This window comes from Tasmannia lanceolata, unplaced genomic scaffold, assembly GCF_043159265.1.
Source record: "Tasmannia lanceolata isolate RefF3 unplaced genomic scaffold, GAP_Taslan_0.1 ptg000015l, whole genome shotgun sequence".
NCBI lineage: Eukaryota > Viridiplantae > Streptophyta > Magnoliopsida > Canellales > Winteraceae > Tasmannia > Tasmannia lanceolata.
In genome coordinates, this window is record NW_027518692.1 from 17,005,954 (window position 1) to 17,027,754 (window position 21,801).

Genomic DNA, 21,801 nt, shown 5'->3' on the forward strand with positions numbered 1-21,801 from the left:
GCACCTGTACTTTGTACCCACAAGTAGCTATGTGCAGAATTGCACCAAATCTGCATTATACTGGCATAAATCCGCATGAAGCACCACTACAAACTCATACACAGAACCCGCAGCACATGTACTTCCCTGAATCTTCACAAGACAACTACACCTCCACATTATAACACACCATCACCTACACCAACCCCCCACACAATAGTCTCAGGGGATTCTTTCTAGTCACTTCTGTGCTTCCTTTGTGCGAGAGTTTAAGTGTCCTTGCATTAAGCCAAGAGTAGGTCACTTGGGTCAGGCCGAGTCAGCGCTAATGGCGGGTGTTGCACGAGTTAAGTGTGCTCTTATGCTAGAAAGTAAGCAACATGCATGGTTTTAAATTTCGAATGAAACTGACTTGAAACGATCAAAATTTTTTCGCTTCCATTTCCACGATATGCATACCGAAATTGACACGCACTTCGAAATCAAAATTATAAGTGCATATGTTACATTGTTTCGATCGAAACTTGGAAGCATGCCGGTTTAAGCAAGAAATTTCCATGAAATCCTATAAAAACTAAAAATGTATGGAAATGTATGCTAATGATGAAAATTTAAGATGAATGCTAGAAAATTATATAATTTATATAAAAATATTGAAAATGATTATTTTTTATTAAAAATAATAAATAATATTTAAAAATCATAAAAATCAGAATGGGCAAGAAAATATATAAATAGCACAAATTCATATCATTGCAGTGTTACTACATTTTATAATTATATACTTAATTTTTTTATTTTTTTATAGGGATTTGCTAGGGACCTTCGTAGAAGGCATTGAATTAAATGAATAAGACAAATTCTGAACCTATGTGGCTGCCCTCCCATGCAAGAGCCGTTCCGCGAAATGCCTTCTGCGATGGTCCCTAGAAAATATCTTATTTATAATTTAAAAAAACATTAAACTTTAAAAAAAAACTAACAAAATCAAGGCATATGCAGATTTAGGCATACTTTGTTATACAAAAAAAATTGTTGTTGTATTTTCTCACTATTCCCTATCTTTGTTATATTTTTTTATAAAATATTACAAGTCATTTCAAAAAATAAAGCGATATTTTTTTAGCATTTAGTGTTGTAGCGGTATACTATTACTATCTCAGTATGTGTTACATAATTGGTAAGCTAATATTCCAGGAAAAAAGTTCGTGGCAGCCGAACGCACGCTAAGTGTTCGATATTGTTAACCCATCATGGGTAGTTTTTTACTTATGCGATGATTTTTTGTTGTGTTTTTTAATAATGGTTTTTTTAATGTGTACTTGTGCTTATTCTAGCACTTCCAGAAGTATAATCTTAAATGTGCATCATTAGCATATGTTTCCATAAGTTTCTTGCAGGATTCCACCAAAATTACCAATTGAAACTAAAATATTTCATTTCCACTACGATCGAAACACATACCAAAACTGAAACCTGAAACATGCAAAGAGAAAATATCACTCTCCACAAATTTCCAAAGCACAATAGAACTTTCCAAGTGTCTTCTAAAGCAAACAATGAGAATCAGATTGCTCAATCTATAGTAGAAAATAAAAAACCGGATCACAATATAAAGAATAAAACTACACTTGGGTGAAGCAAAATTTAGGAAACCATTCCAGATATTGACTGAATAGAATTAACAACAAGAACCTTGTGTCAAGAACCAAATAGGATGACTTGTTGGAGATATGTAGTGAGAACAAGTTTAATAACATCAAACTAAATGTCAAAGCAAGAAAGTATTATCATGCACGAACATAAGACGAGAGACTTACTTCGGTTGGTTCCGAAGATATATAACCAATATCAAACAAAAGAACTTTATCACTTCTCATAGAGGCACAAGCAACCTGCAGAAGCAAGCAATTAAATAATGACGGGGAAATTTAACTCCAGAATGACCAAAACATGGACTAAGTTACACATGCAAGTCTGAATCATCCTTACTTCCATTGCCAAAAATAGGAGCAGGTCAACCGAATAGAATTTGATATGCAACCATTCATAACAAAAATACATCAAAACACACATGCACACATCACATTCATGTATGCAACTACAGGTCAATAAAAATTAAATCAAAATTACAATAAATAATAGTAGAAGAAACAAAAATAAAAATTAAAAATGTCTTCTGACTTTAAAATTAAAATAAATATGAAAAACTTAAAAGGTTGTAAATAAATAAAAAGTATAGTTAAATAAATAATAATTGAAAATTTGACACAGGGGGGACAAATAAATGACATAATATCACAGGGGTCAAGTGTTTGTTGAAAATCACAGAAGGGGGTCAAAACCCGGTTTACGAAAATTGGAATGACGAGAATGCCCCTCTGGAAGAAATAGAGTGATTTGACTAGGAAAAATAAAGAAACATTTAAGTTTTCCCTCTTCTCTCTTCTCTCTTCTCTCTTCCCTCTTCTCTCCTCTTGTCTCTGTTTAATTTTTTTTGGTCCTCTCCTCCGGCAATCTCTACGGCAATCTCTCCGGCGATCTCGACGAAGGTGAAGCACGTATCAGACCTCGCATTTGAAGGAAACCCTACCTGGTGCGTCGTTTCCTTCCCTTCCTTTATTCAATCTCCTTTTTATTTAATTTTTAAAAGGAAAATCAGGTTGAGAGAGATGCAAAAGGAGGGGGGGTGGGGGGAAATCCTTTTTCATGCAATATGTTTTTTATTTTTTTCAGTTCATATACATGTCAATTACTGCATTTCATTCTACAGAGTAAAATAGTTGTAAATGCTTGTAAATGCTGTTTGTTGCTGCTAGGGTTTTATGTTTTACATTAATTTGTGAAATGGAGAAACGTTCTGCTGTTTATTTATTCTAGGGTTTTATTTTGTACATTAATTTGTGAAATGGGGAGATGGGATTTCATTTCATATATGCGTATCCACCTACAGAGTAAAATAGAGTTGCATGCTATGGTATTTGTTGATGCTAGGGTTTTATTTTTTTATGTTAATTTGTGGAATGGAGAAATGCGATTTCATTTCATGTACATATCACTTACCGCATTTCCACCTACAGAGTAAAATAAATGCAAATGCTCGTCTGCTATTTGTTTATGCTAGGCTTTTATTTTTACAATTTGTGGAGTGGAGAAATGGGATTTCAAAAACACCTTCAATACCATGTAGAGCTCCCTTATATTGCCCTTCAAAACCCTCTTTAGGTAGTAGTAACCCCACCTAGGTAGCTGAAAACCCTTTTCTGTGAACTTGGGGACCATGGTGGGCAGTTCATGGCCCCTCTATGGGGACTTCTTCTACCCCATTTAAGGACCCATAACACCTTCTTCAATACCATGTGGAGCTCCCCTATATTGCCCTTCAAAACCCTCTTTAGGTACTAGTAACCCCACCTCGGTAGCTGAAAACCCTTTTCTGTGAAGCCCCCCTTAGGTACTAGTAACCCCATTTATGTAGCTGAAAACCCTTGAGTTTGAATTTGAGGACCATCTTCTGAATTCGATGGACCCTCCATGGATTCTTCTTCTACCCCATTTGAGGGCCCGTAATCCCTTCTGTAATACCATGCACAGCTCCCCTATATTGCCCATGAGAAGCCCCCCTTAGGTACTAGTAACCCCATTTTTGTAGCTGAAAACCCATGACTTTGAACTTCAGGACCATCTTCTGGATTTATGCTAGGGTTTTATTTTTTACGTTAATTTGTGGAATGGAGAAATGCGATTTCATTTCATGTACATATCACTTACCACATTTTCACCTACAGAGTAAAATAAATGCAAATGCTCGTCTGCTATTTGTTTATGCTAGGCTTTTATTTTTACAATTTGTGGAGTGGAGAAATGGGATTTCAAAAACATCTTCTTCAATACTATGTAGAGCTCCCTTATATTGCCCTTCAAAACCCTCTTTAGGTAGTAGTAACCCCACCTAGGTAGCTGAAAACCCTTTTCTGTGAACTTGGGAACCATGGTGGGCAGTTGATGGCCCCTCTATGGGGACTTCTTCTACCCCATTTAAGGATCCACAACACCTTCTTCAATACCATGTGGAGCTCTCCTATATTGCCCTTCAAAACCCTCTTCAGGTACTAGTAACCCCACCTCGGTAGCTGAAAACCCATGAGAAGCCCCCCTTAGGTACTAGTAACCCCATTTATGTAGCTGAAAACCCCTGAGTTTGAATTTGAGGACCATCTTCTAGATTCGATGGACCCTCCATGGATTCTTCTTCTACCCCATTTGAGGGCCCATAATCCCTTCTGTAATACCATGCACAGCTCCCCTATATTGCCCATGAGTAGCCCCCCTTAGGTACTAGTAACCCCATTTTTGTAGCTGAAAACCCATGACTTTGAACTTCAGGACCATCTTCTGGATTTATACTAGGGTTTTATTTTTTACGTTAATTTGTGGAATGGAGAAATGCGATTTCATTTCATGTACATATCACTTACCGCATTTCCACCTACAGAGTTAAATAAATGCAAATGCTCGTCTGCTATTTGTTTATGCTAGGCTTTTACTTTTACAATTTGTAGAGTGGAGAAATGAGATTTCAAAAACACCTTCTTCAATACCATGTAGAGCTCCCTTATATTGCCCTTCAAAACCCTCTTTAGGTAGTAGTAACCTCACCTAGGTAGCTGAAAACCCTTTTCTGTGAACTTGGGGACCATGGTGGGCAGTTGATGGCCCCTCTATGGGGACTTCTTCTACCCCATTTAAGGACCCATAACACCTTCTTCAATACCATGTGGAGCTCCCCTATATTGTCCTCCAAAACCCTCTTTAGGTACTAGGAACCCCACCTCGGTAGCTGAAAACCCTTTTCTGTGAACTTGGGGACCATGGTGGGCAGTTCATGGCCCCTCTATGGGGACTTCTTCTACCCCATTTAAGGACCCATAACACCTTCTTCAATACCATGTGGAGCTCCCCTATATTGCCCTTCAAAACCCTCTTTAGGTACTAGTAACCCCACCTCGGTAGCTTAAAATCCTTTTCTGTGAACTTCGGGACCATGGTGGGCAGTTGATGGCCCCTCTATGGGGACTTCTTCTACCCCATTTAAGGACCCATAACACCTTCTTCAATACCATGTGGAGCTCCCCTATATTGCCCTTCAAAACCCTCTTTAGGTACTACTAACCCCACCTCGGTAGCTGAAAACCCTTTTCTGTGAACTTGGGGACCATGGTGGGCAGTTGATGGCCCTCTATGGGGTTACAGACATGATACATATTTTCAGCTTAGTATGAGAATTGTAATAATTGTTGGTTTGCTTGCTAGTTTTTCTTCATAATAGTAGTGATTAGGAATATGAGTTTATGCTATGGGTTGGATTTTATTGATTTTCTTCGTAATTTCTTTTAGAGATGATGAGGATCAGAATTTTAATGATGGTCAATATAACTGAGTTTTTGTGTTATGAATTGATCTCGGTGATTTTGATTTGGTTGTTCATTGCCATACAGTTTTTATCCGGTCAGGAGCCATTGCAAAGCCTTGAAAGATGTTGATGTGAAAGAGTGATAGACGGAAAGTAACAAAGCCTCCAAGAAGGTCAGAAAAGAGTTCAAAAGGGGAGGAGACGAAAATGGGAGCTGTGAAGAAGAGACAAACACATGTAAGTGTGTATGTTATTAATTGTATCAATCATAGTAAGTTAATTCATTTTCCACATATTTTGGCGATGTAATTTGTTTTGCAGGCTCCATACGTCCCAACACGATGTTCTCCAGCTTCTTTCAAATCGGCAATGGACAGGATAAAGTTCAAGCCAGTCCATTTTGATGCCATAGAAAAGACTCCTTTTCGACATCTGTTTGGCATGGAGGACATTATCATGCACAAGCCTCTCGTAAGAGCTATCAACGATAAGTGGACTCCTGGCAGTAAGATGTTCACGTTAGGGAGTATAAATGTCCCCTTCCTTCCAAGAGATGTTGCATTGGCATTAGGACTGCCACTTACTGGAGAGAGAATGGAGGTGGTGAGGGTTCTGTCATTCGACAGGACAAAACCCCTACCTAAAGTGCCTGGGTGGCCATTTTCAGAGGCCAACGTAAAGGCATCGGTTATCGAGAATGAGATTACTGCAATAGTTAGAGAACGAAATCAAGCTTCGATAGAGAAAACCCTCAAATATGTTCTCCTGCATCTTTTTGCCTCTGTCCTTTTCACAAAAAGCGCACATCGAGCTGACGAGCTGTTCTGGCCCTACATCGACGACATAGGAAAGATTGGGAAGTATAATTGGGATACTCCTTAACGGCCTTCTTGAACTGCTTCATATTTGGATACATAGCCCCAACAGTTAACTCATCGAACTGAAGATTATCTGCATCTACCTCATCAGCCCCAACATACATGTCGTCTACTTCGACTGCCCGACATGTGCCAGCAGGTAAAAATGGCCGACCATTGCCGATAGGGGGACCCACTTCTGTTGGCCTAAGGTTTTCACCAGAATCTTCGTCGTGATTTTCATTTCCACTATCATTTTCAGGATCATGGGCGGCCTCATCACCCTGCTCATCCTGAACCTCAGCCTCGTCATCATCCTCATCATCATCCTCTACAGGATCATCATCATTGTCATCTTCAGTTCTAAATTCTTCCAAATCACAACCGAAGACATGAAAATCATCCTCGAAAACATTAATATGCTCCAACGGCACATCTGCATCCTTCCCGGGGACAATGATATCTTCGGAGATATGGTTCCCATACATATCGTCCGAGAAGTTTTCATTTAGGTCAACTCGAACCCTACACAGTTCAACAATATAAAATCAGGATAGTAGATTTAGTACTTGAATATAAATAAAATTCTACAAGACATACCTTAAACTAAATTGTGCCGAGTCACCTCCTATGCTTGTATTACCCAATTTTGTTTCATATTCTCTTTGTAAGTCTACTTCAAAACGAGAGTCGGGAGTGACAGTTACTCGTTCCGGTGGATATCTTAGGTGTGGAAACGGTGGAACGGAAGTAGGAGGTATGCATGCATTATTAGAGGGATTTTGAGAGGGAATCGGTGGTACAGAAGTCAAAGGTATGGCCAGGTTATGAGAGGGATTTCGCGGTGAAAAGGAAGTAGAAGGTATAACATTGTTAGACCATTGTCAATTTTTGTTATGTATAGCATCACAGAGTTGAAAGTATCTTTCTCAAGCACCTTAACCAACGTTTGGAAGATATCATCGCTATCGACGTCAATTAGAGTGCTTATATATGGATCAACAACATATCGACATTTGATGGATAGTGACACCCGTCCTGCAATACTCCCAATTCGACTGTGGATTAGAGCCTCCAATTCTTTAAGATTCATTCGGAGACTTACCAATAAGAATTTCTTACTCCCACCAACATATTCCCAATTAACTTCATCCTTCAGTATGCCATCATAGTGTAACAGTAGATAAAGCATTGTGCGTGCCACTTTACGAAGACCTGCAAAGGGCCAACAAGATATCATAAGAACCACTACGTAAAGGGGGCTTCTGAAGGCGAATAAGTAGAGGCCGGCTTAACCAAAACCTTCGGAGGCACACGTTGAGGAGGTGAACCAGACAACTCTGGTTTTGAAAGAAGAAAATATGAGCTTCCTGATTGAGAACTTGTCTGCAAAAGGAGTATATGATATGGTTAAGACTTAAACATGACAAGAAGATGATAACATTTTTATTTAGAGTACATTTAATGCGCATGGTATTACAGAAGGGATTGTGGGCCCTCAAATGGGGTAGAAGAAGTACCCTTGGAGGGCCCATCAAATCCAGAAGATGTTCCTCAAGTTCAAAGTCATGGGTTTTCAGCTCCAAAAATGGGGTTACTAGTACCTAAGGGGGGGCTTCTCAAGGGCAATAGAGGGGAGCTGCGCATGGTATTACAAAAGGGATTATGAGCCCTCAAATGGGGTAGAAGAAGTATCCTTGGAGGGCCCATCAAATCCAGAAGATGTTCCTCAAGTTCAAAGTCATGGGTTTTCAGCTACAAAAATGGGGTTACTAGTACCTAAGGGGGGCTTTTCAGGGGCAATACAGGGGAGCTGCGCATGGTATTACAGAAGGGATTATGAGCCCTCAAATGGGGTAGAAGAAGTACCCTTAGAGGGTCCATCAAATCCAGAAGATGGTCCTCGAGTTGAAAGTGATGGGTTTTCAGCTACAAAAATGGGTTACTAGTACCTAAGGGGGGCTTCTCAAGGGCAATAGAGGGGAGCTGCGCATGGTATTACAGAAGGGATTATGGGCCCTCAAATGGGGTAGAAGAAGTACCCTTGGAGGGCCCATCAAATCCAGAAGATGTTCCTCAAGTTCAAAGTCATGGGTTTTCAGCTACAAAAATGGGGTTACTAGTACCAAAGGGGGGGCTTCTCAAGGGCAATAGAGGGGAGCTGCGCATGGTATTACAGAAGAGATTATGAGCCCTCAAATGGGGTAGAAGAAGTACCCTTGGAGGGTCCATCAAATCCAGAAGATGGTCCTCAAGTTGAAAGTGATGGGTTTTCAGCTACAAAAATGGGGTTACTAGTACCTAAGGGGGGCTTCTCAAAGGCAATAGAGGGGAGCTGCGCATGGCATTACAGAAGGGATTATGGGCCCTCAAATGGGGTAGAAGAAGTACCCTTGGAGGGCCCATCAAATCCAGAAAATGTTCCTCAAGTTCAAAGTCATGGGTTTTCAGCTACAAAATTGGGGTTACTAGTACCTAAGGGGGAGCTTCTCAAGGGCAATAGAGGGGAGCTGCGTATGGTATTACAGAAGGGATTATGAGCCCTCAAATGGGGTAGAAGAAGTACCCGTGGAGGGTCCATCAAATCCAGAAGATGGTCCTCAAGTTGAAAGTGATGGGTTTTCAGCTACAAAAAGGGGTTACTAGTACCTAAGGGGGGCTTCTCAAGGGCAATAGAGGGGAGCTGCGCATGGTATTACAGAAGGGATTATGGGCCCTCAAATGGGGTAGAAGAAGTACCCTTGGAGGGCCCATCAAATCCAGAAGATGTTCCTCAAGTTCAAAGTCATGGGTTTTCAGCTACAAAAATGGGGTTACTAGTACCAAAGGGGGGCTTCTCAAGGGCAATAGAGGGGAGCTGCGCATGGTATTACAGAAGGGATTATGAGCCCTCAAATGGGGTAGAAGAAGTACCCTTGGAGGGTCCATCAAATCCAGAAGATGGTCCTCAAGTTGAAAGTGATGGGTTTTCAGCTACAAAAATGGGTTACGAGTATCTAAGGGGGGCTTCTCAAGGGCAATAGAGGGGAGCTGCGCATGGTATTACAGAAGGAATTATGGGCCCTCAAATGGGGTAGAAGAAGTACCCTTCGAGGGCCCATCAAATCCAGAAGATGTTCCTCAAGTACAAAGTCATGGGTTTTCAGCTACAAAAATGGGGTTACTAGTACCTAAGGGGGCTTCTCAAGGGCAATAGAAGGGAGCTGCGCATGGTATTACAGAAGGGATTATGAGCCCTCAAATGGAATAGAAGAAGTACCCTTGGAGGGTCCATCAAATCCAGAAGATGGTCCTCAAGTTGAAAGTCATGGGTTTCCAGCTACAAAAATGGGGTTACTAGTACCTAAGGGGGGCTTCTCAAGGGCAATAGAGGGGAGCTATGCATGGTATTAGAGAAGGAATTATGGGCCATAAAACGGGGTTGAATAAGTCACCATAGACTTGGCTTCCTCAATCTCATATGACTTGAATTACCGTCATACTTCAAATCGTGATATTTCTCCTACACATTGAATCTGCTCTTTTCCTCTTTTCAAATCGCCACGTGAGACTTCTAATATGAGTTGCAAGATGAAATCATTGCCATTTGTTTTACGCAATGCTCAATAGAGAGGATATTAAAAAAAATTAACAGGGACCGAATCTCTGATGTCACTAACAAATCACAACATGAAAAATTCAATCCCTACACTCATCAAACTCATGTCTGTCTTGTTTTCGCAGGCACTTTCACATTTAACACCAAAGCTAAATGGGATAGCATGAGTTTTGAATTACTAATAATAGCAATATCTTATGGAGCACAACCACCCTTTGCGCATTATCATATCACACTGCCAGAATTGTCTTAAATAAGATCTTTGGAAATTATTTCTTTCAAATAGTAAAGAAAATAATATGAAAGATAACAAGGGGGTGAAGGCAACGGACAAAGATATGTGATTGTATAAGAATGCCATCTGGAAACATGTACCCCAACTGTAAGAACGGTGTGTTTGCCACAAATGGTTTATTTTTTTTCTAAATATACACAACCCCTATTGTTAAAGCATCAATTTCCTTAACGTTAATCTTTATTTGTTAGTTTGAAGAATTTGATGCTCAAGATAAATGAATCTTAAGAAAGCTTTTATTCATGGAAAGTTCAAAAGCATAAATGCAACTAATTAGAGATTGATGTCATTCGGACGATGTTTGCACTTGAGATGAAGAAGTAGAAGACATATGAACCTGTTTTGATACCTTCTTTTCTTCAATGGTTTTCTTTTGATACCTAATGTGGCCCAAAGAGTGGTTGCCCTCGTAGCATAGTTGATTGTTCCCCTTTTACACCTTTTTTTTAATGGTTGTTTTGTTTTCATACCTAATGTAGCCTAAAGAATGGTTTCCCTCATAATATAGTTGAATGTTCCCCTGTTAAAGAATGTTTCGAAAGTAAGATTTATGTTTAGTGATAACAACTACTTTGTAAGGTAAGATTAATAGCTCTTGGACAAAATTCTGTTCACACCGAAGACAAATCATGAAAAGGAACAAGAAGGAAACTTGGTGACATGTTTTATTGTCTAAATTTTGTGGAAGATAAGATATTGCTAAGTCACAGCTTTCATCAAACACTAAACAAGCAGAACTGTTGGAAACTTTAGTCATTTCAATTGATTCAATCCGACACTCATCACAGTTCAAAAATTCTATATTTCAACCATTGAAATCCTATCACAAATCCAAGCACAAATTAGCAGAAAAATGGTTACAAATCAAAGATTACCCATCAAAAATAGTTCATGGTTACATAGGTCAAGAAAAAAAAAAAAAAAAAACATGGCATGGCAGTTAGGAGAGGGAGAGAGACGAAATAAGTCACATTTTTTGCACCGTAACCATGTATAAGCTACACGTTCGCGCTCACCGTCGAGATTGCCGCAGAAAATGACGTCACCGGAGGAGAAGAGGAAACAAACCAGGGAAGAACGAAGAGAGAAGAGGGAAGAGGGAAGAGGGAAAAACTGATTTTCAAGTCTAATCGTTGTCTGCTTTTGTTTATATGGCAGAGGGGCATTTTCGTCATGCCTGCCCTCTTTATCTGGGTTTTGACCCCCTTGTGTGATTTTCAACAAACACTTGACCCCTGTGATATTATGTCATTTATTTGTCCCCCCTGTGTCACATTTCTTCTGTCGACATCCTATATGAAATGAAATCCCAATTCTCCACTCCACAAATTGTAAAAATAAAAGCCTAGCATAAACAAATAACAGACGAGCATTTGCATTTCTTTTACTCTGTAGGTGGAAATGCGGTAAGTGATATGTACATGAAATGAAATCGCATTTCTCCATTCCACAAATTAACGTAAAAAATAAAACCCTAGCATAAATCCAGAAGATGGTCCTGAAGTTCAAAGTCATGGGTTTTCAGCTAAAAAAATGAGGTTACTAGTACCTAAGGGGGGCTTCTCATGGGCAACATAGGGGAGCTGTGCATGGTATTACAGAAGGGATTATGGGCCCTCAAATAGGGGTAGAAGAAGAATCCATGGAGGGTCCATCGAATCCAGAAGAATCCATGGAGGGTCCATCGAATCCAGAAGATGGTCCTCAAATTCAAACTCAAGGATTTTCAGCTACATAAATGGGGTTACTAGTACCTAAGGGGGGCTTCACAGAAAAGGGTTTTAAGCTACCGAGGTGGGGTTACTAGTACCTAAAGAGGGTTTTGAAGGGCAATATAGGGGAGCTATACATGGTATTAAAGAAGGTGTTATGGGTCCTTAAATGGGGTAGAAGAAGTCCCCATAGAGGGGCCATGAACTGCCCAACATGGTCCCCAAGTTCACAGAAAAGCGTTTTCAGCTACACAGGTGGGGTTACTAGTACCTAAAGAGGGTTTTGAAGGGCAATATAGGGGAGCTCTACCTGGTATTGAAGAAGGTGTTTTTGAAATCCCATTTCTCCACTCCACAAATTGTAAAAATCAAAGCCTAGCATAAACAAATAGCAGACGAGCATTTGCATTTATTTTACTCTGTAGGTGGAAATGCGGTAAGTGATATGTACATGAAATGAAATCGCATTTCTCCATTCCACAAATTAACGTAAACAAAAAAAAACCCTAGCATCAACAAATAGCATAACTTGCAACTCTATTTTACTCTGTAGGTGGATACGCATATATGAAATGAAATCCCATCTCTCCATTTCACAAATTAATGTACAAAATAAAACCCCAGAATAAAAAAACAGCAGAACGTTTCTCCATTTCACAAATTATTGGAAAACATAAAACCCTAGCAGCAACAAACAGCATTTACAAGCATTTACAACTATTTTACTCTGTAGGAGGAAATGCAGTAACTGACATGTATATCAACTGAAAAAAATAAGACATATTGCATGAAAAAGGATCCCCCCCCCCCTTTTGCATCTCTCTCAACCTGATTTTCCTTTTAAAAAATAAATAAATAAGAGATTGAATAAAGGAAGGGAAGGAAACGACGTACCAGGTATGGGTTTCCTTCAAATGCGAGGTTTGATACGTGCTTCAACTTCGTCGAGATCGCCGGAGAGATCGCCGGAGAGATTGCCATAGAGATCGCCGGACCAGAGGAGGAAAAAAATAAAACAGAGACAGAGGAGAGAAGAGGGAAAACTTAAATGTTTTTTTTATTTTTCTAAGTCAAATCACTCTGTTTCTGCCAGAGGGGCATTCTCGTCATTCGAATTTTCGTTAACCGGATTTTGACCCCCTTCTGTGATTTTCAACAAACACTTGACCCCTGTGATATTATGTCATTTATTTGTCCCCCATGTGTCAAATTTCCATAATAATTAAATAAATTTGAAATTTCAAAATTATAATATCAAAATTAGGTAGGAGTAGGACAAAATACCACAAACATAGCAAAACTAAAATGTAAACCAAAAGAGAAAGGGAAAAGTAATATAAAATTAGAACTAGAAATTAGGAAAAAGAATTAAGCTAATAGAACTATAAAGAAACATCCAAAATAAAAACAAAAACAAAAATTGGTATCAGACCATACATCGCGTGGTTTCAGAACCATGCCTCCAAGAAGGGCATCGGGTTCTGAGTTCTATAAACTATTAGTGAGGAATCGATTGAGAGATACTCTAGAGCAGCTTTTGTGTACTGCTGCAAGATATTTGAGTAGGTTGAGGCTATATATTCATGATTCTTTGAACATCCATACCTTTGGGACAGAGTTTGAGGCTTTTTGTGTTAAAGCACAAGCCGTTGAAGAAATCCAAATGAGTGTGTCATTTAGATCATCTCCATTTTCGGGCAGCAGTATACTGTCCATTTCATCGACTTCAGTTGTGTGCCTACAAGGTACTAATCAAGATAATTTACAACCTTCTATGGTTTCACAAATGGCTCAGCCCAAATCAGCCCCTAATCTGAGATAACATTAAATTTTTATGGTGCGAAACAATGGGGCATTTCTCGTCTGAGTGCCCATAGTTTCGACAAGAGCTTCTAGTGCAAGAAGACAAGGATGAAGACGTGGAGAAGCAATGATGTGATGAAAGCATGGAGATGATGCAGAAGAAAAATGGTCATATTTTGTATGAGGATATTCATGGCCCTTGTTTGGTGAATAGAAAGATTTTTTATACGCCTAAGAAGGAAGAGGGACATTGATTGAAGCACAACATCTCTTCTATGATGTGCTCCACTAGAGGCCACAAGACGAAGCTCATCATTGATTAAGGAGTTATGAGAATGTGATCCATTAAGAGGCAGCAAAGAAACTCAACTTGAAGAGGGAAGCATACCCTTAACCGTACAAAGTAGCATGGTTAGATGATTTTGATGAGGTAAAGGTTTCTCAACAATGTTTGGCATCAATCTCCATAGGAAATAAGTATAATGACGGTGTATGGTGTGAATTGGTAATAATGGATACGTGCCATATCTTACTTGGGAGAATTGCCGGGGTGCTATGTACGATGGCAGGAAGAATATCTACACATTTCATTCAGATGATAAGTACACATGGATGCCAATTAAAAGTGATTCAAGTGCCGAACAGGGGAACAACATTGTATGTGTTTCTAAATAAAAGATAGAGAATAAGGAAAAGTATAAAGAAAATTTGCCTACGGACTTGCGTGTTAATCACATCTTCAATATCTAGTATATCTCTCCTCACTGCAAGGAGTATGAAAGCGATAACTCTAGAGGTTCTTTTCAAGATGGGGTGGTGATTGATGCAGTGTAAAGGATGAAAGCATGCAACCCAGATAGATGGAAGTACCAAAACAAGTGCAAGATAGGATTATGGGTTTTGTTTTTAAGTTGTTTAGTTAAGTGATAGGGCCCACTTCATTTATTTCAATTAGTTATAGATTATGTTAGTTGACTAAAGTGATAGGACCCACTGTCTTCTAATTTTTTTAGTAAAGTTATTACAAGGGGGGCCACTGCCTTGCAAGCTTTAGAAAGGAAAGAAGCCACAAATTTTAGAGCGAGTTTAAGTATTTTATTTTCAACGGAGTTAGGGGTAGAGATTGAGTGTCCATGTGGGGGACTACAAAAGAGAATGTAAAGCTCAAGTTCGAGCACTTTTTGTTTGACGTGAAATAAAGAGTTGTGAAGTATTGCTGCTTGCACTTTGTGCCCCCTTTTTTTTCTTCGTGAGATTTGGAGAAGCTTCTATTTAGAAGACATTTTCCTACATATTTCAACAGGGATTTGAAAGTTTAATCAATGGATGAAATCAACCTGGATTAAACGTTATTTTGACTATAATTTCAGCACACTAATCTATTATCTAAATCAGGTTAGTAGCTGTGACAATTTTTCTGGAATGATATTCTCTTTGAAAATTTTGTTTCAAGAATTGAAGTAAAATGCAAGTGTATGTGTTTTGAGAAATATACCCAGCACGAGTTCACAAAAACCTCAATTGTAATTGTAAATCAGTTAATGGTTCACAAAATTTCTGTTGAATGATGTTTCTTGATTTTGAGGATTTTGGAGTTAAATATACCTTCATGGAATACACAAAATTGCAATAATATCAATTATTGAATTTTGAGGGTTTTCAATTTTATTCATCATAAATTAGTATCAGACCTTTCATCAAGGTTGGAGGAATTTGATTGTATGTTTTTTTTTTCTCAGTACTTTTTCCTCCTTCATTCTTGCTGATGTTTCTTTCCTTTCATGTTTATTCTTTTTTACATGTGCTGGATTTTATTTTCTGGGTGAAAAGTGGTTGTCTCTTAATAAATTAAATTTAGCTTTGAAAGCTTGGAATTCAAGGGTAAGTGTTCGACTAGGCCAAAACTCGACTGAGCTCTGAACTCGAAAAAAGTAGTTGGCCCTAAACCACATCGACTAGGCCAATTACCGAGCTGAGTCAACGAGTTTTGAAACAATGCTACATGTTGTTTAGGGGCATTTGAAGAGACAGGCATATGAATTTGCAAATGGAGAGTGGAAACTTGGAGCAGTGTGATTTTTAACCGCCGTGATTAGTCTCTTGTACTTTGTATTATTTCCGCTTTGTATCTTTTGTTAAGTCCTTCTCGGTCTCTTTCTCTTTATATTAATGATATTCACCATTCACAAAAAAAAAAAAAAGAGTGGAAACTAGCAAGGTACCAATCACTAGTTGTTTAAGTATTCCTATGAAACACTTGGCATATAAATATCCAAGCCTGGGCTGATTTTGAGCTGACCAAACTACAAATATTATCTTTTATACGTGCAAATGCACAAATGCATAAGGATGAGAATAGGATGAACATGCCAATTGTGCCAAAATGCCTTTGGAATAGAAGAGATCCAAACCTCATCTTGATTAGTTAGATTCCATCGGACAACGTCAAGCTGCTGATGAGTAGTAAGGTGCAGCAAATGTTTTGTTTCATCTTCCCGTGAACCTAGCAAAAGTCAAATTGATTCAAGGTCATGAAACAAATAATGTGGACGCATTGCAACTCAACTAAGCCTTTGTCCCGAACTAGTTGGGGTCGGCTAATGAATCCTTTAGAAAATTTTCATGAAATGTGGATGCATTGCATGGACTATAATAAAAGGGGGAAAGAACTATGAATAATTTTAAATTATGACAAAATATATGGGAAAAGGTACCCAATCACTCACTCACTCACACACACACATGTATAAAATTGTTAAAAAAAGAGCAGGAGTTGATTATTGGTTCAAAAAGGTCAGCATAAAACCATGAACACCTAAAGAAATCGAGCTGGTTGTGTGAAGGCAATCATCTGATGAATTGAGATAGTGGCACAATGCAACAGCAAATTCAAGAGAGGAAGCTAAAATGCCTGAAAAAGTTAAGAAGCAAGCAAGCTTATAAGTGCATGTGAAATTAGAGAATGAAAAAAGACGATAAGAAATAACAAATGTTTATACTCAACTCAACTCAACAAAGCCTTTGTCCCAAACAAGTTGGGGTCGGCTAAATGAATCCTTTAGAAAAAAATTCATGAAGAAGGTAAAAGGAATCCACCCGCCTCTAATCCTGGTTCTAGTTGGGTTCTTCTACGTGGATCATTTTCTTCCATTCTATCCTATCCAAGGTCATGTTCTCTGTTATGTTCCTAGCCATCAAGTCTTTCTCACTGTTTCTACCTAAGTTGTTTTCGGCCTGCCCCTACGTCTTTTTACTCCATCAATTTGGCACAAGTCGCCTCTTCTCACCGGAGCATCCAAAGGCCTAGGTTGGATATGTCCAAACCATCTTAAGCGGTGCTCTCTCATCTCCTCAATTGGTGCCACCCCCACCTTTTTACGAATGTCTTCATTTTTAATTCTATCTAACCTTGTGTGGCCTCACATCCATCTAAGCATCAGCATCTCCGCTACACTCATCTTATGTACATGCTGCTTCTTGGTGGCCCATCATTCTGAGCCGTACAGCATGGCTGGCCTCACAGCTGTCTCATAAAACTTTCCCTTCAACTTGGTAGGTATTTTACGGTCGCACATAACTCCTGAGGCAAGCTTCCACTTCAACCAACCTGGTCTTATTCTATGGTTAACAGCCTCTTCAATCTCTCCTTCCTTATGTAGAATTGAACCAAGATAGCGAAAGATATCCCTCTTAGGTACTTCCTGTCCAGTCATATTTACTACATCCTCGTCCCGTCTCCTTACATTACTAAAGTTGCATTCCATATATTTTGTCTTAGTCCTACTCAATCTAAAACCTTTAGATTCCAAAGTAGTTCTCCATAACTCTAATTTAGCATTTACTCCTGCTTTGGTTTCATCGATTAATACTATGTCATCTCCAAATAACATACACCACGACACCTCATCCTAGATACCAAATGTTTATAATGATAGAAAAATTTATTCAGAAGGCAACAAAAACTTCTATAATACAAAATCAATTGAGTTAAAAGTGTAGTTGGATTCAAGGCAATGATAGCCAGTGGGGGAACGAGAGGTTATGAAGCGGTAATGGGTGTGGGAGTAGTGCGTAGCACCTTGTTAGAAGATTCCTGCTTCTAAGAGCAAAGGTAACATGTACTTGACTTAAAGATAATTGGCATGGTAGAGAAAAGGGACAAAACTGTATCGCTAAAGGACATATTTTCACCACATTAACTTCTAAAATCTGGCTCAATAAAGGAACAACTTCAATTCATTAAATTAGCAAAAGTGAAATGTGTCACATATATATATATAGAGATATAGAAGTTAATATAATCCCAACACAGATATATGAATGTTAATATAGCGCCAACTGTGATAAAGAAAACTTACTTGACAATAGACCATTGCTCAAGCAATAAAGAGCTTCAAAGTCATGCACGGTTAAACACCCCGATTTTGTCACCGATGCAAGATATATTCCCTAAAAATCCAAATCCAGGAGTCCATTTACAAGAAAGAAAAGAAAAAAGGATATCCAAAATACATAATAAAACAGGAAAAAAAAACAAAGGAAAGGTGAAGAGCTAACATCATTTGTGGAACCTAGAATTTAAAAGAATCAGCATTTCAAATGGTATATACAATTTAAGTACTTAGATAACTAGATGCATCAAACAGCCAAGTGTAATGCTTCTAGTAGCATTATATAATTGTGTGAGTGTGTGAAATAGCTTAACCAGATAATATGACGTGTCACAAAAAATACTGACATCATATAGTTAGAAATCATAGAATATAACAAAGGAAATACTTCAAAAATCTTAAGAAATGATCGTTTCTCTAGTTTCACTCATATTTTTGAAGCAAAGTTATCGGGATCACTTGTGATCCAAAAGAATCCTAACATCTTTTACAATATAGAAAAGAGTTCTGAACTTCTGATCAATCCCACAAAATACAAAATAGGCAGCCATTTTTCACCAATAAATGTAACCATTTCTAGCAATCTAGAGAAATGAGCCCTGTTGAGATATGAATATGTGATACTTGAGATTAACTATAAAATGGGGAATGTATAATCCTTTGATCCTATAGTAGATAGTAAGGAAATAAGGGATATTTCTTGTATGGGGATTACAGTGTATTTGTTGGTTAATTATGTCTTTTTCTTGTCATGTAGGGTTTTATCATAAATCTGCAGGAATAACCTATCGTGGAAACTATTCTATTCACTCTAACTATTTTATCCCCCTTCTCTTCTCTCTCCTCTCTTTCTACAACTCTAACATTCATTAACAACTAGTCTTTTTCTCTGTCTTCTGTTTTGATGTTTTCTTTCAATTTATTATTTTGAGTAAGCTGAACGTCCCTACTATGCTCAAAATCCTTTTCCCCCCATTTTTTTGTTTCAGGATCTAAAGGCAAAGAGGACGATTGGGAGCGGACTTGAGTCAAGTGGACTTTATTATCTAGATCATAGCCTAATTAAAGTTGCTCTTCATTTTGTCACATATCTCTTTGGCACTATTGGCTCGGTGATACATGCATTGGTAATCTAAAGTTATTAATTCCATGTATGCATTAGACCGGCAAGCATCATTCAGTTCCTTTCCATTCTACAGATGATAAAAGAGAAGTAAATTCCCATAAACAAGGGAGTGCAAATATCATTTCCCATAATAAATAAACAATTTTTTATGTCTTCTCCTTTCCACTTTATTTAGTTTGCATGCAAATAATTGATGCTTCTGCATCAACGAGCTGATAAGTTTCACGGTACAAAGCACACCAAATTTACTAGAAATTGCAGTCGTAACTAGGCTCAACCGCTCAACAGGGTGCACAACCAATGAATAAAAATTACAAAATAAGCAAAATGAAACTAGAATGTTTTCTTACACAACCCACTAAAAAAACCCAAAAGCATATAGTAATAAATGGATGATCATTAAGAACATTTACCTTCTTGTCAAATTCCAATCCAGATATACCTTCCCTGAAAAAATAATATGTTCAAAATGGATTATCATTTAGAACAAATAGAGATCGATTAAGAGATTTAAAACAAAAAATGGTTCCCCATATCTACACAAGCACAAATATATGTACACCAGATTAACTAGTAAGGAAACAAATAAATATAGAGAGAATATATTAACTACTTAGGAAACAAATATAGAGATCAATCATAATTCATAACAGGAGGACAAAACTTGGCCCCATTGACATTTGATAATGTGATTTCATATAGCACGACTAAAGTGCAATTGTGCAAATATAATGCAATACTCTTGCCATAAACGCTCAACTAGATGATATTTTGACTAAACAAATAGAGTAGAAATCTTCTTATAGTAATATTCTCTATGATAAAGTGAATAACCACATGTTTTATCATGTCATGAATATCGAGATTGATAATCATTCAAAATGGGAAAATAAGAAAAATCAGGGCCCCCACAATAAAATGTGAATAGTTGCACGATCATTGATAATCATTCAAAATGGGAAAAAAAGAAAAATTAGAATGTAGAGAATAGAAGTTGTCTTGTCGGATCAACATGTGCTAGACCTGCAATCTTGATCCAATAAGTTAACTTCTCTTCTCTACATTATAATTTTCATTGTTGTCCCTAGTTATTTTAAATGTCATTAAGAGCAAACATGCAGTATCTTTCTAAAAAAAGGAGCAAACATGAAGTCACCGTTTACATTCTCCTCATTCTACATACTATTTTCATACACTTATTCCAACAATGTAAGGTAGATTTTGCTCAATTTATGGATCAAAATCTCGGTGCATAAGGGCTTCACAACATCCACCCCCAAGAACACAACAATTTATCACATTAGGAGTGTGTACTCACGAATCCGCGAACACATACACACGATCTGCCCAATTGAAAATAGAACCATTACGAAGAAAGAGAAGATTTAAATTGTGCTGCAGAGAAGAAAACAAGGCATCTATTTTCTCTCTCTTTCTGCCAATAAAAAACTTTATTTAATAGAATCCTAAAATTGTATTGTAAGTAATTCCACCTACACGGGATGGATTAGGGAATGTTGCAAATGGTTAGAAAGTGAGGTTACCCACTTAAGTCATTATAATGTGTTAAAACAAGTAGTAAATAGTGGTAAATCATAAAATTAAAATAAATAAAGAAACAGAAGAGAAAGAAGAATGGGCCCTAGCTCAAGCCATCAGACGGACACATCCATGTCCCGGTCCAACCTAGCCCGCAATAAAGATTCACCCAAGAAGGAGCCTCTCTCCCGCTCTCATGGGTTCGCACCCATAACAAAACCACCTCCGTATATATACCATGAAGTTTAGTCTCCCAAACAAATGTGGGACTAAACGCTTGAGCACTACCAAGACAAAACAACAAGAAACTCTAAAAAGCTTAAAATTCCCTCCAAATTCATAGATAGCCTCCAGGAAACTAAAGGCACATAAACTAACAAAAACAACAAACAAGCCTTATTTAATTTTAAAGCAGGAGTTCTAAATGCCAATAAAATGCATTAGATGGTGAAAGAAATTGTATTCCTCAACGGCATGTGAAAACATAGAGCATCAAAGATACAAAGAAAGGACTCACCTTCTAAAAGGTAGTTGGAGATCCATATTCATGTCAATGATAATTTGACTCAGCTACAGCACAATTATTCAACTTAAGAAATGAATTCAAGCAAAGAACAAGTATGCTATAAAACCAACTAGAGAAACCAAGTGATAAAATTCATACATGTGTCGGACAGCTTTCACCGTTGATATTGTAGCAATGCCCAAAAGCTCCTATCTTCCCATAGCATAAGAACATAAAAATCAGAAATTGGAAAATCATCAATCCTTTATAAAATTGATAAAGATATCCAAAACAGTAATGTCAAAAAAATTGGAAGAAAATAAAGATAATGACAAAAGAAAAGGTCTTATCACATGCCCTTGTCAAAACTGCAAGACCATAAAATCCTAAATATACCCAATTCCAAAAATATAAAAAAGAAACAAAAAAAAAGAAAAGAGAAACAGCAACCTCAGAGTAGGAATCGAGCAATAAACCAGAAATTTCATGCTGTTGTTTTGACAGAAATCTTCCATTCAATTCGGCAACAGTCCTCTTCCATCTATGCCTTTGATAGCTGATAAAAACCCACAATCAGTCAATT

General features: G+C 37.9%; 1 protein-coding gene across 5 annotated transcripts in view; it reads right to left on the bottom strand.

Moving 5' to 3' along the window:
- Window positions 1-21,801, bottom strand: part of LOC143892749 (Transducin/WD40 repeat-like superfamily protein) — a 51,274-nt gene that overhangs the window by 28,878 nt on the left and 595 nt on the right. For 4 of the 5 annotated variants that reach the window (XR_013255599.1, XR_013255600.1, XM_077397608.1 and 1 more), the window contains exons 2-8: window positions 21,669-21,774; window positions 21,378-21,431; window positions 21,231-21,283; window positions 19,588-19,621; window positions 18,016-18,106; window positions 16,069-16,160; window positions 1,800-1,874 (exon numbers count right to left, since the gene is read on the bottom strand). Coding sequence is in view for 3 of the 5 variants with exons in the window: in XM_077397608.1 (XP_077253723.1) it covers window positions 1,800-1,874; window positions 16,069-16,160; window positions 18,016-18,106; window positions 19,588-19,621; window positions 21,231-21,283; window positions 21,378-21,431; window positions 21,669-21,774 (505 nt within the window). In the remaining 2 variants the exon portion in view is untranslated. The remainder of the gene's footprint in view (window positions 1-1,799; window positions 1,875-16,068; window positions 16,161-18,015; window positions 18,107-19,587; window positions 19,622-21,230; window positions 21,284-21,377; window positions 21,432-21,668; window positions 21,775-21,801) is intronic. The other variant, XM_077397609.1, reaches the window with a different exon arrangement.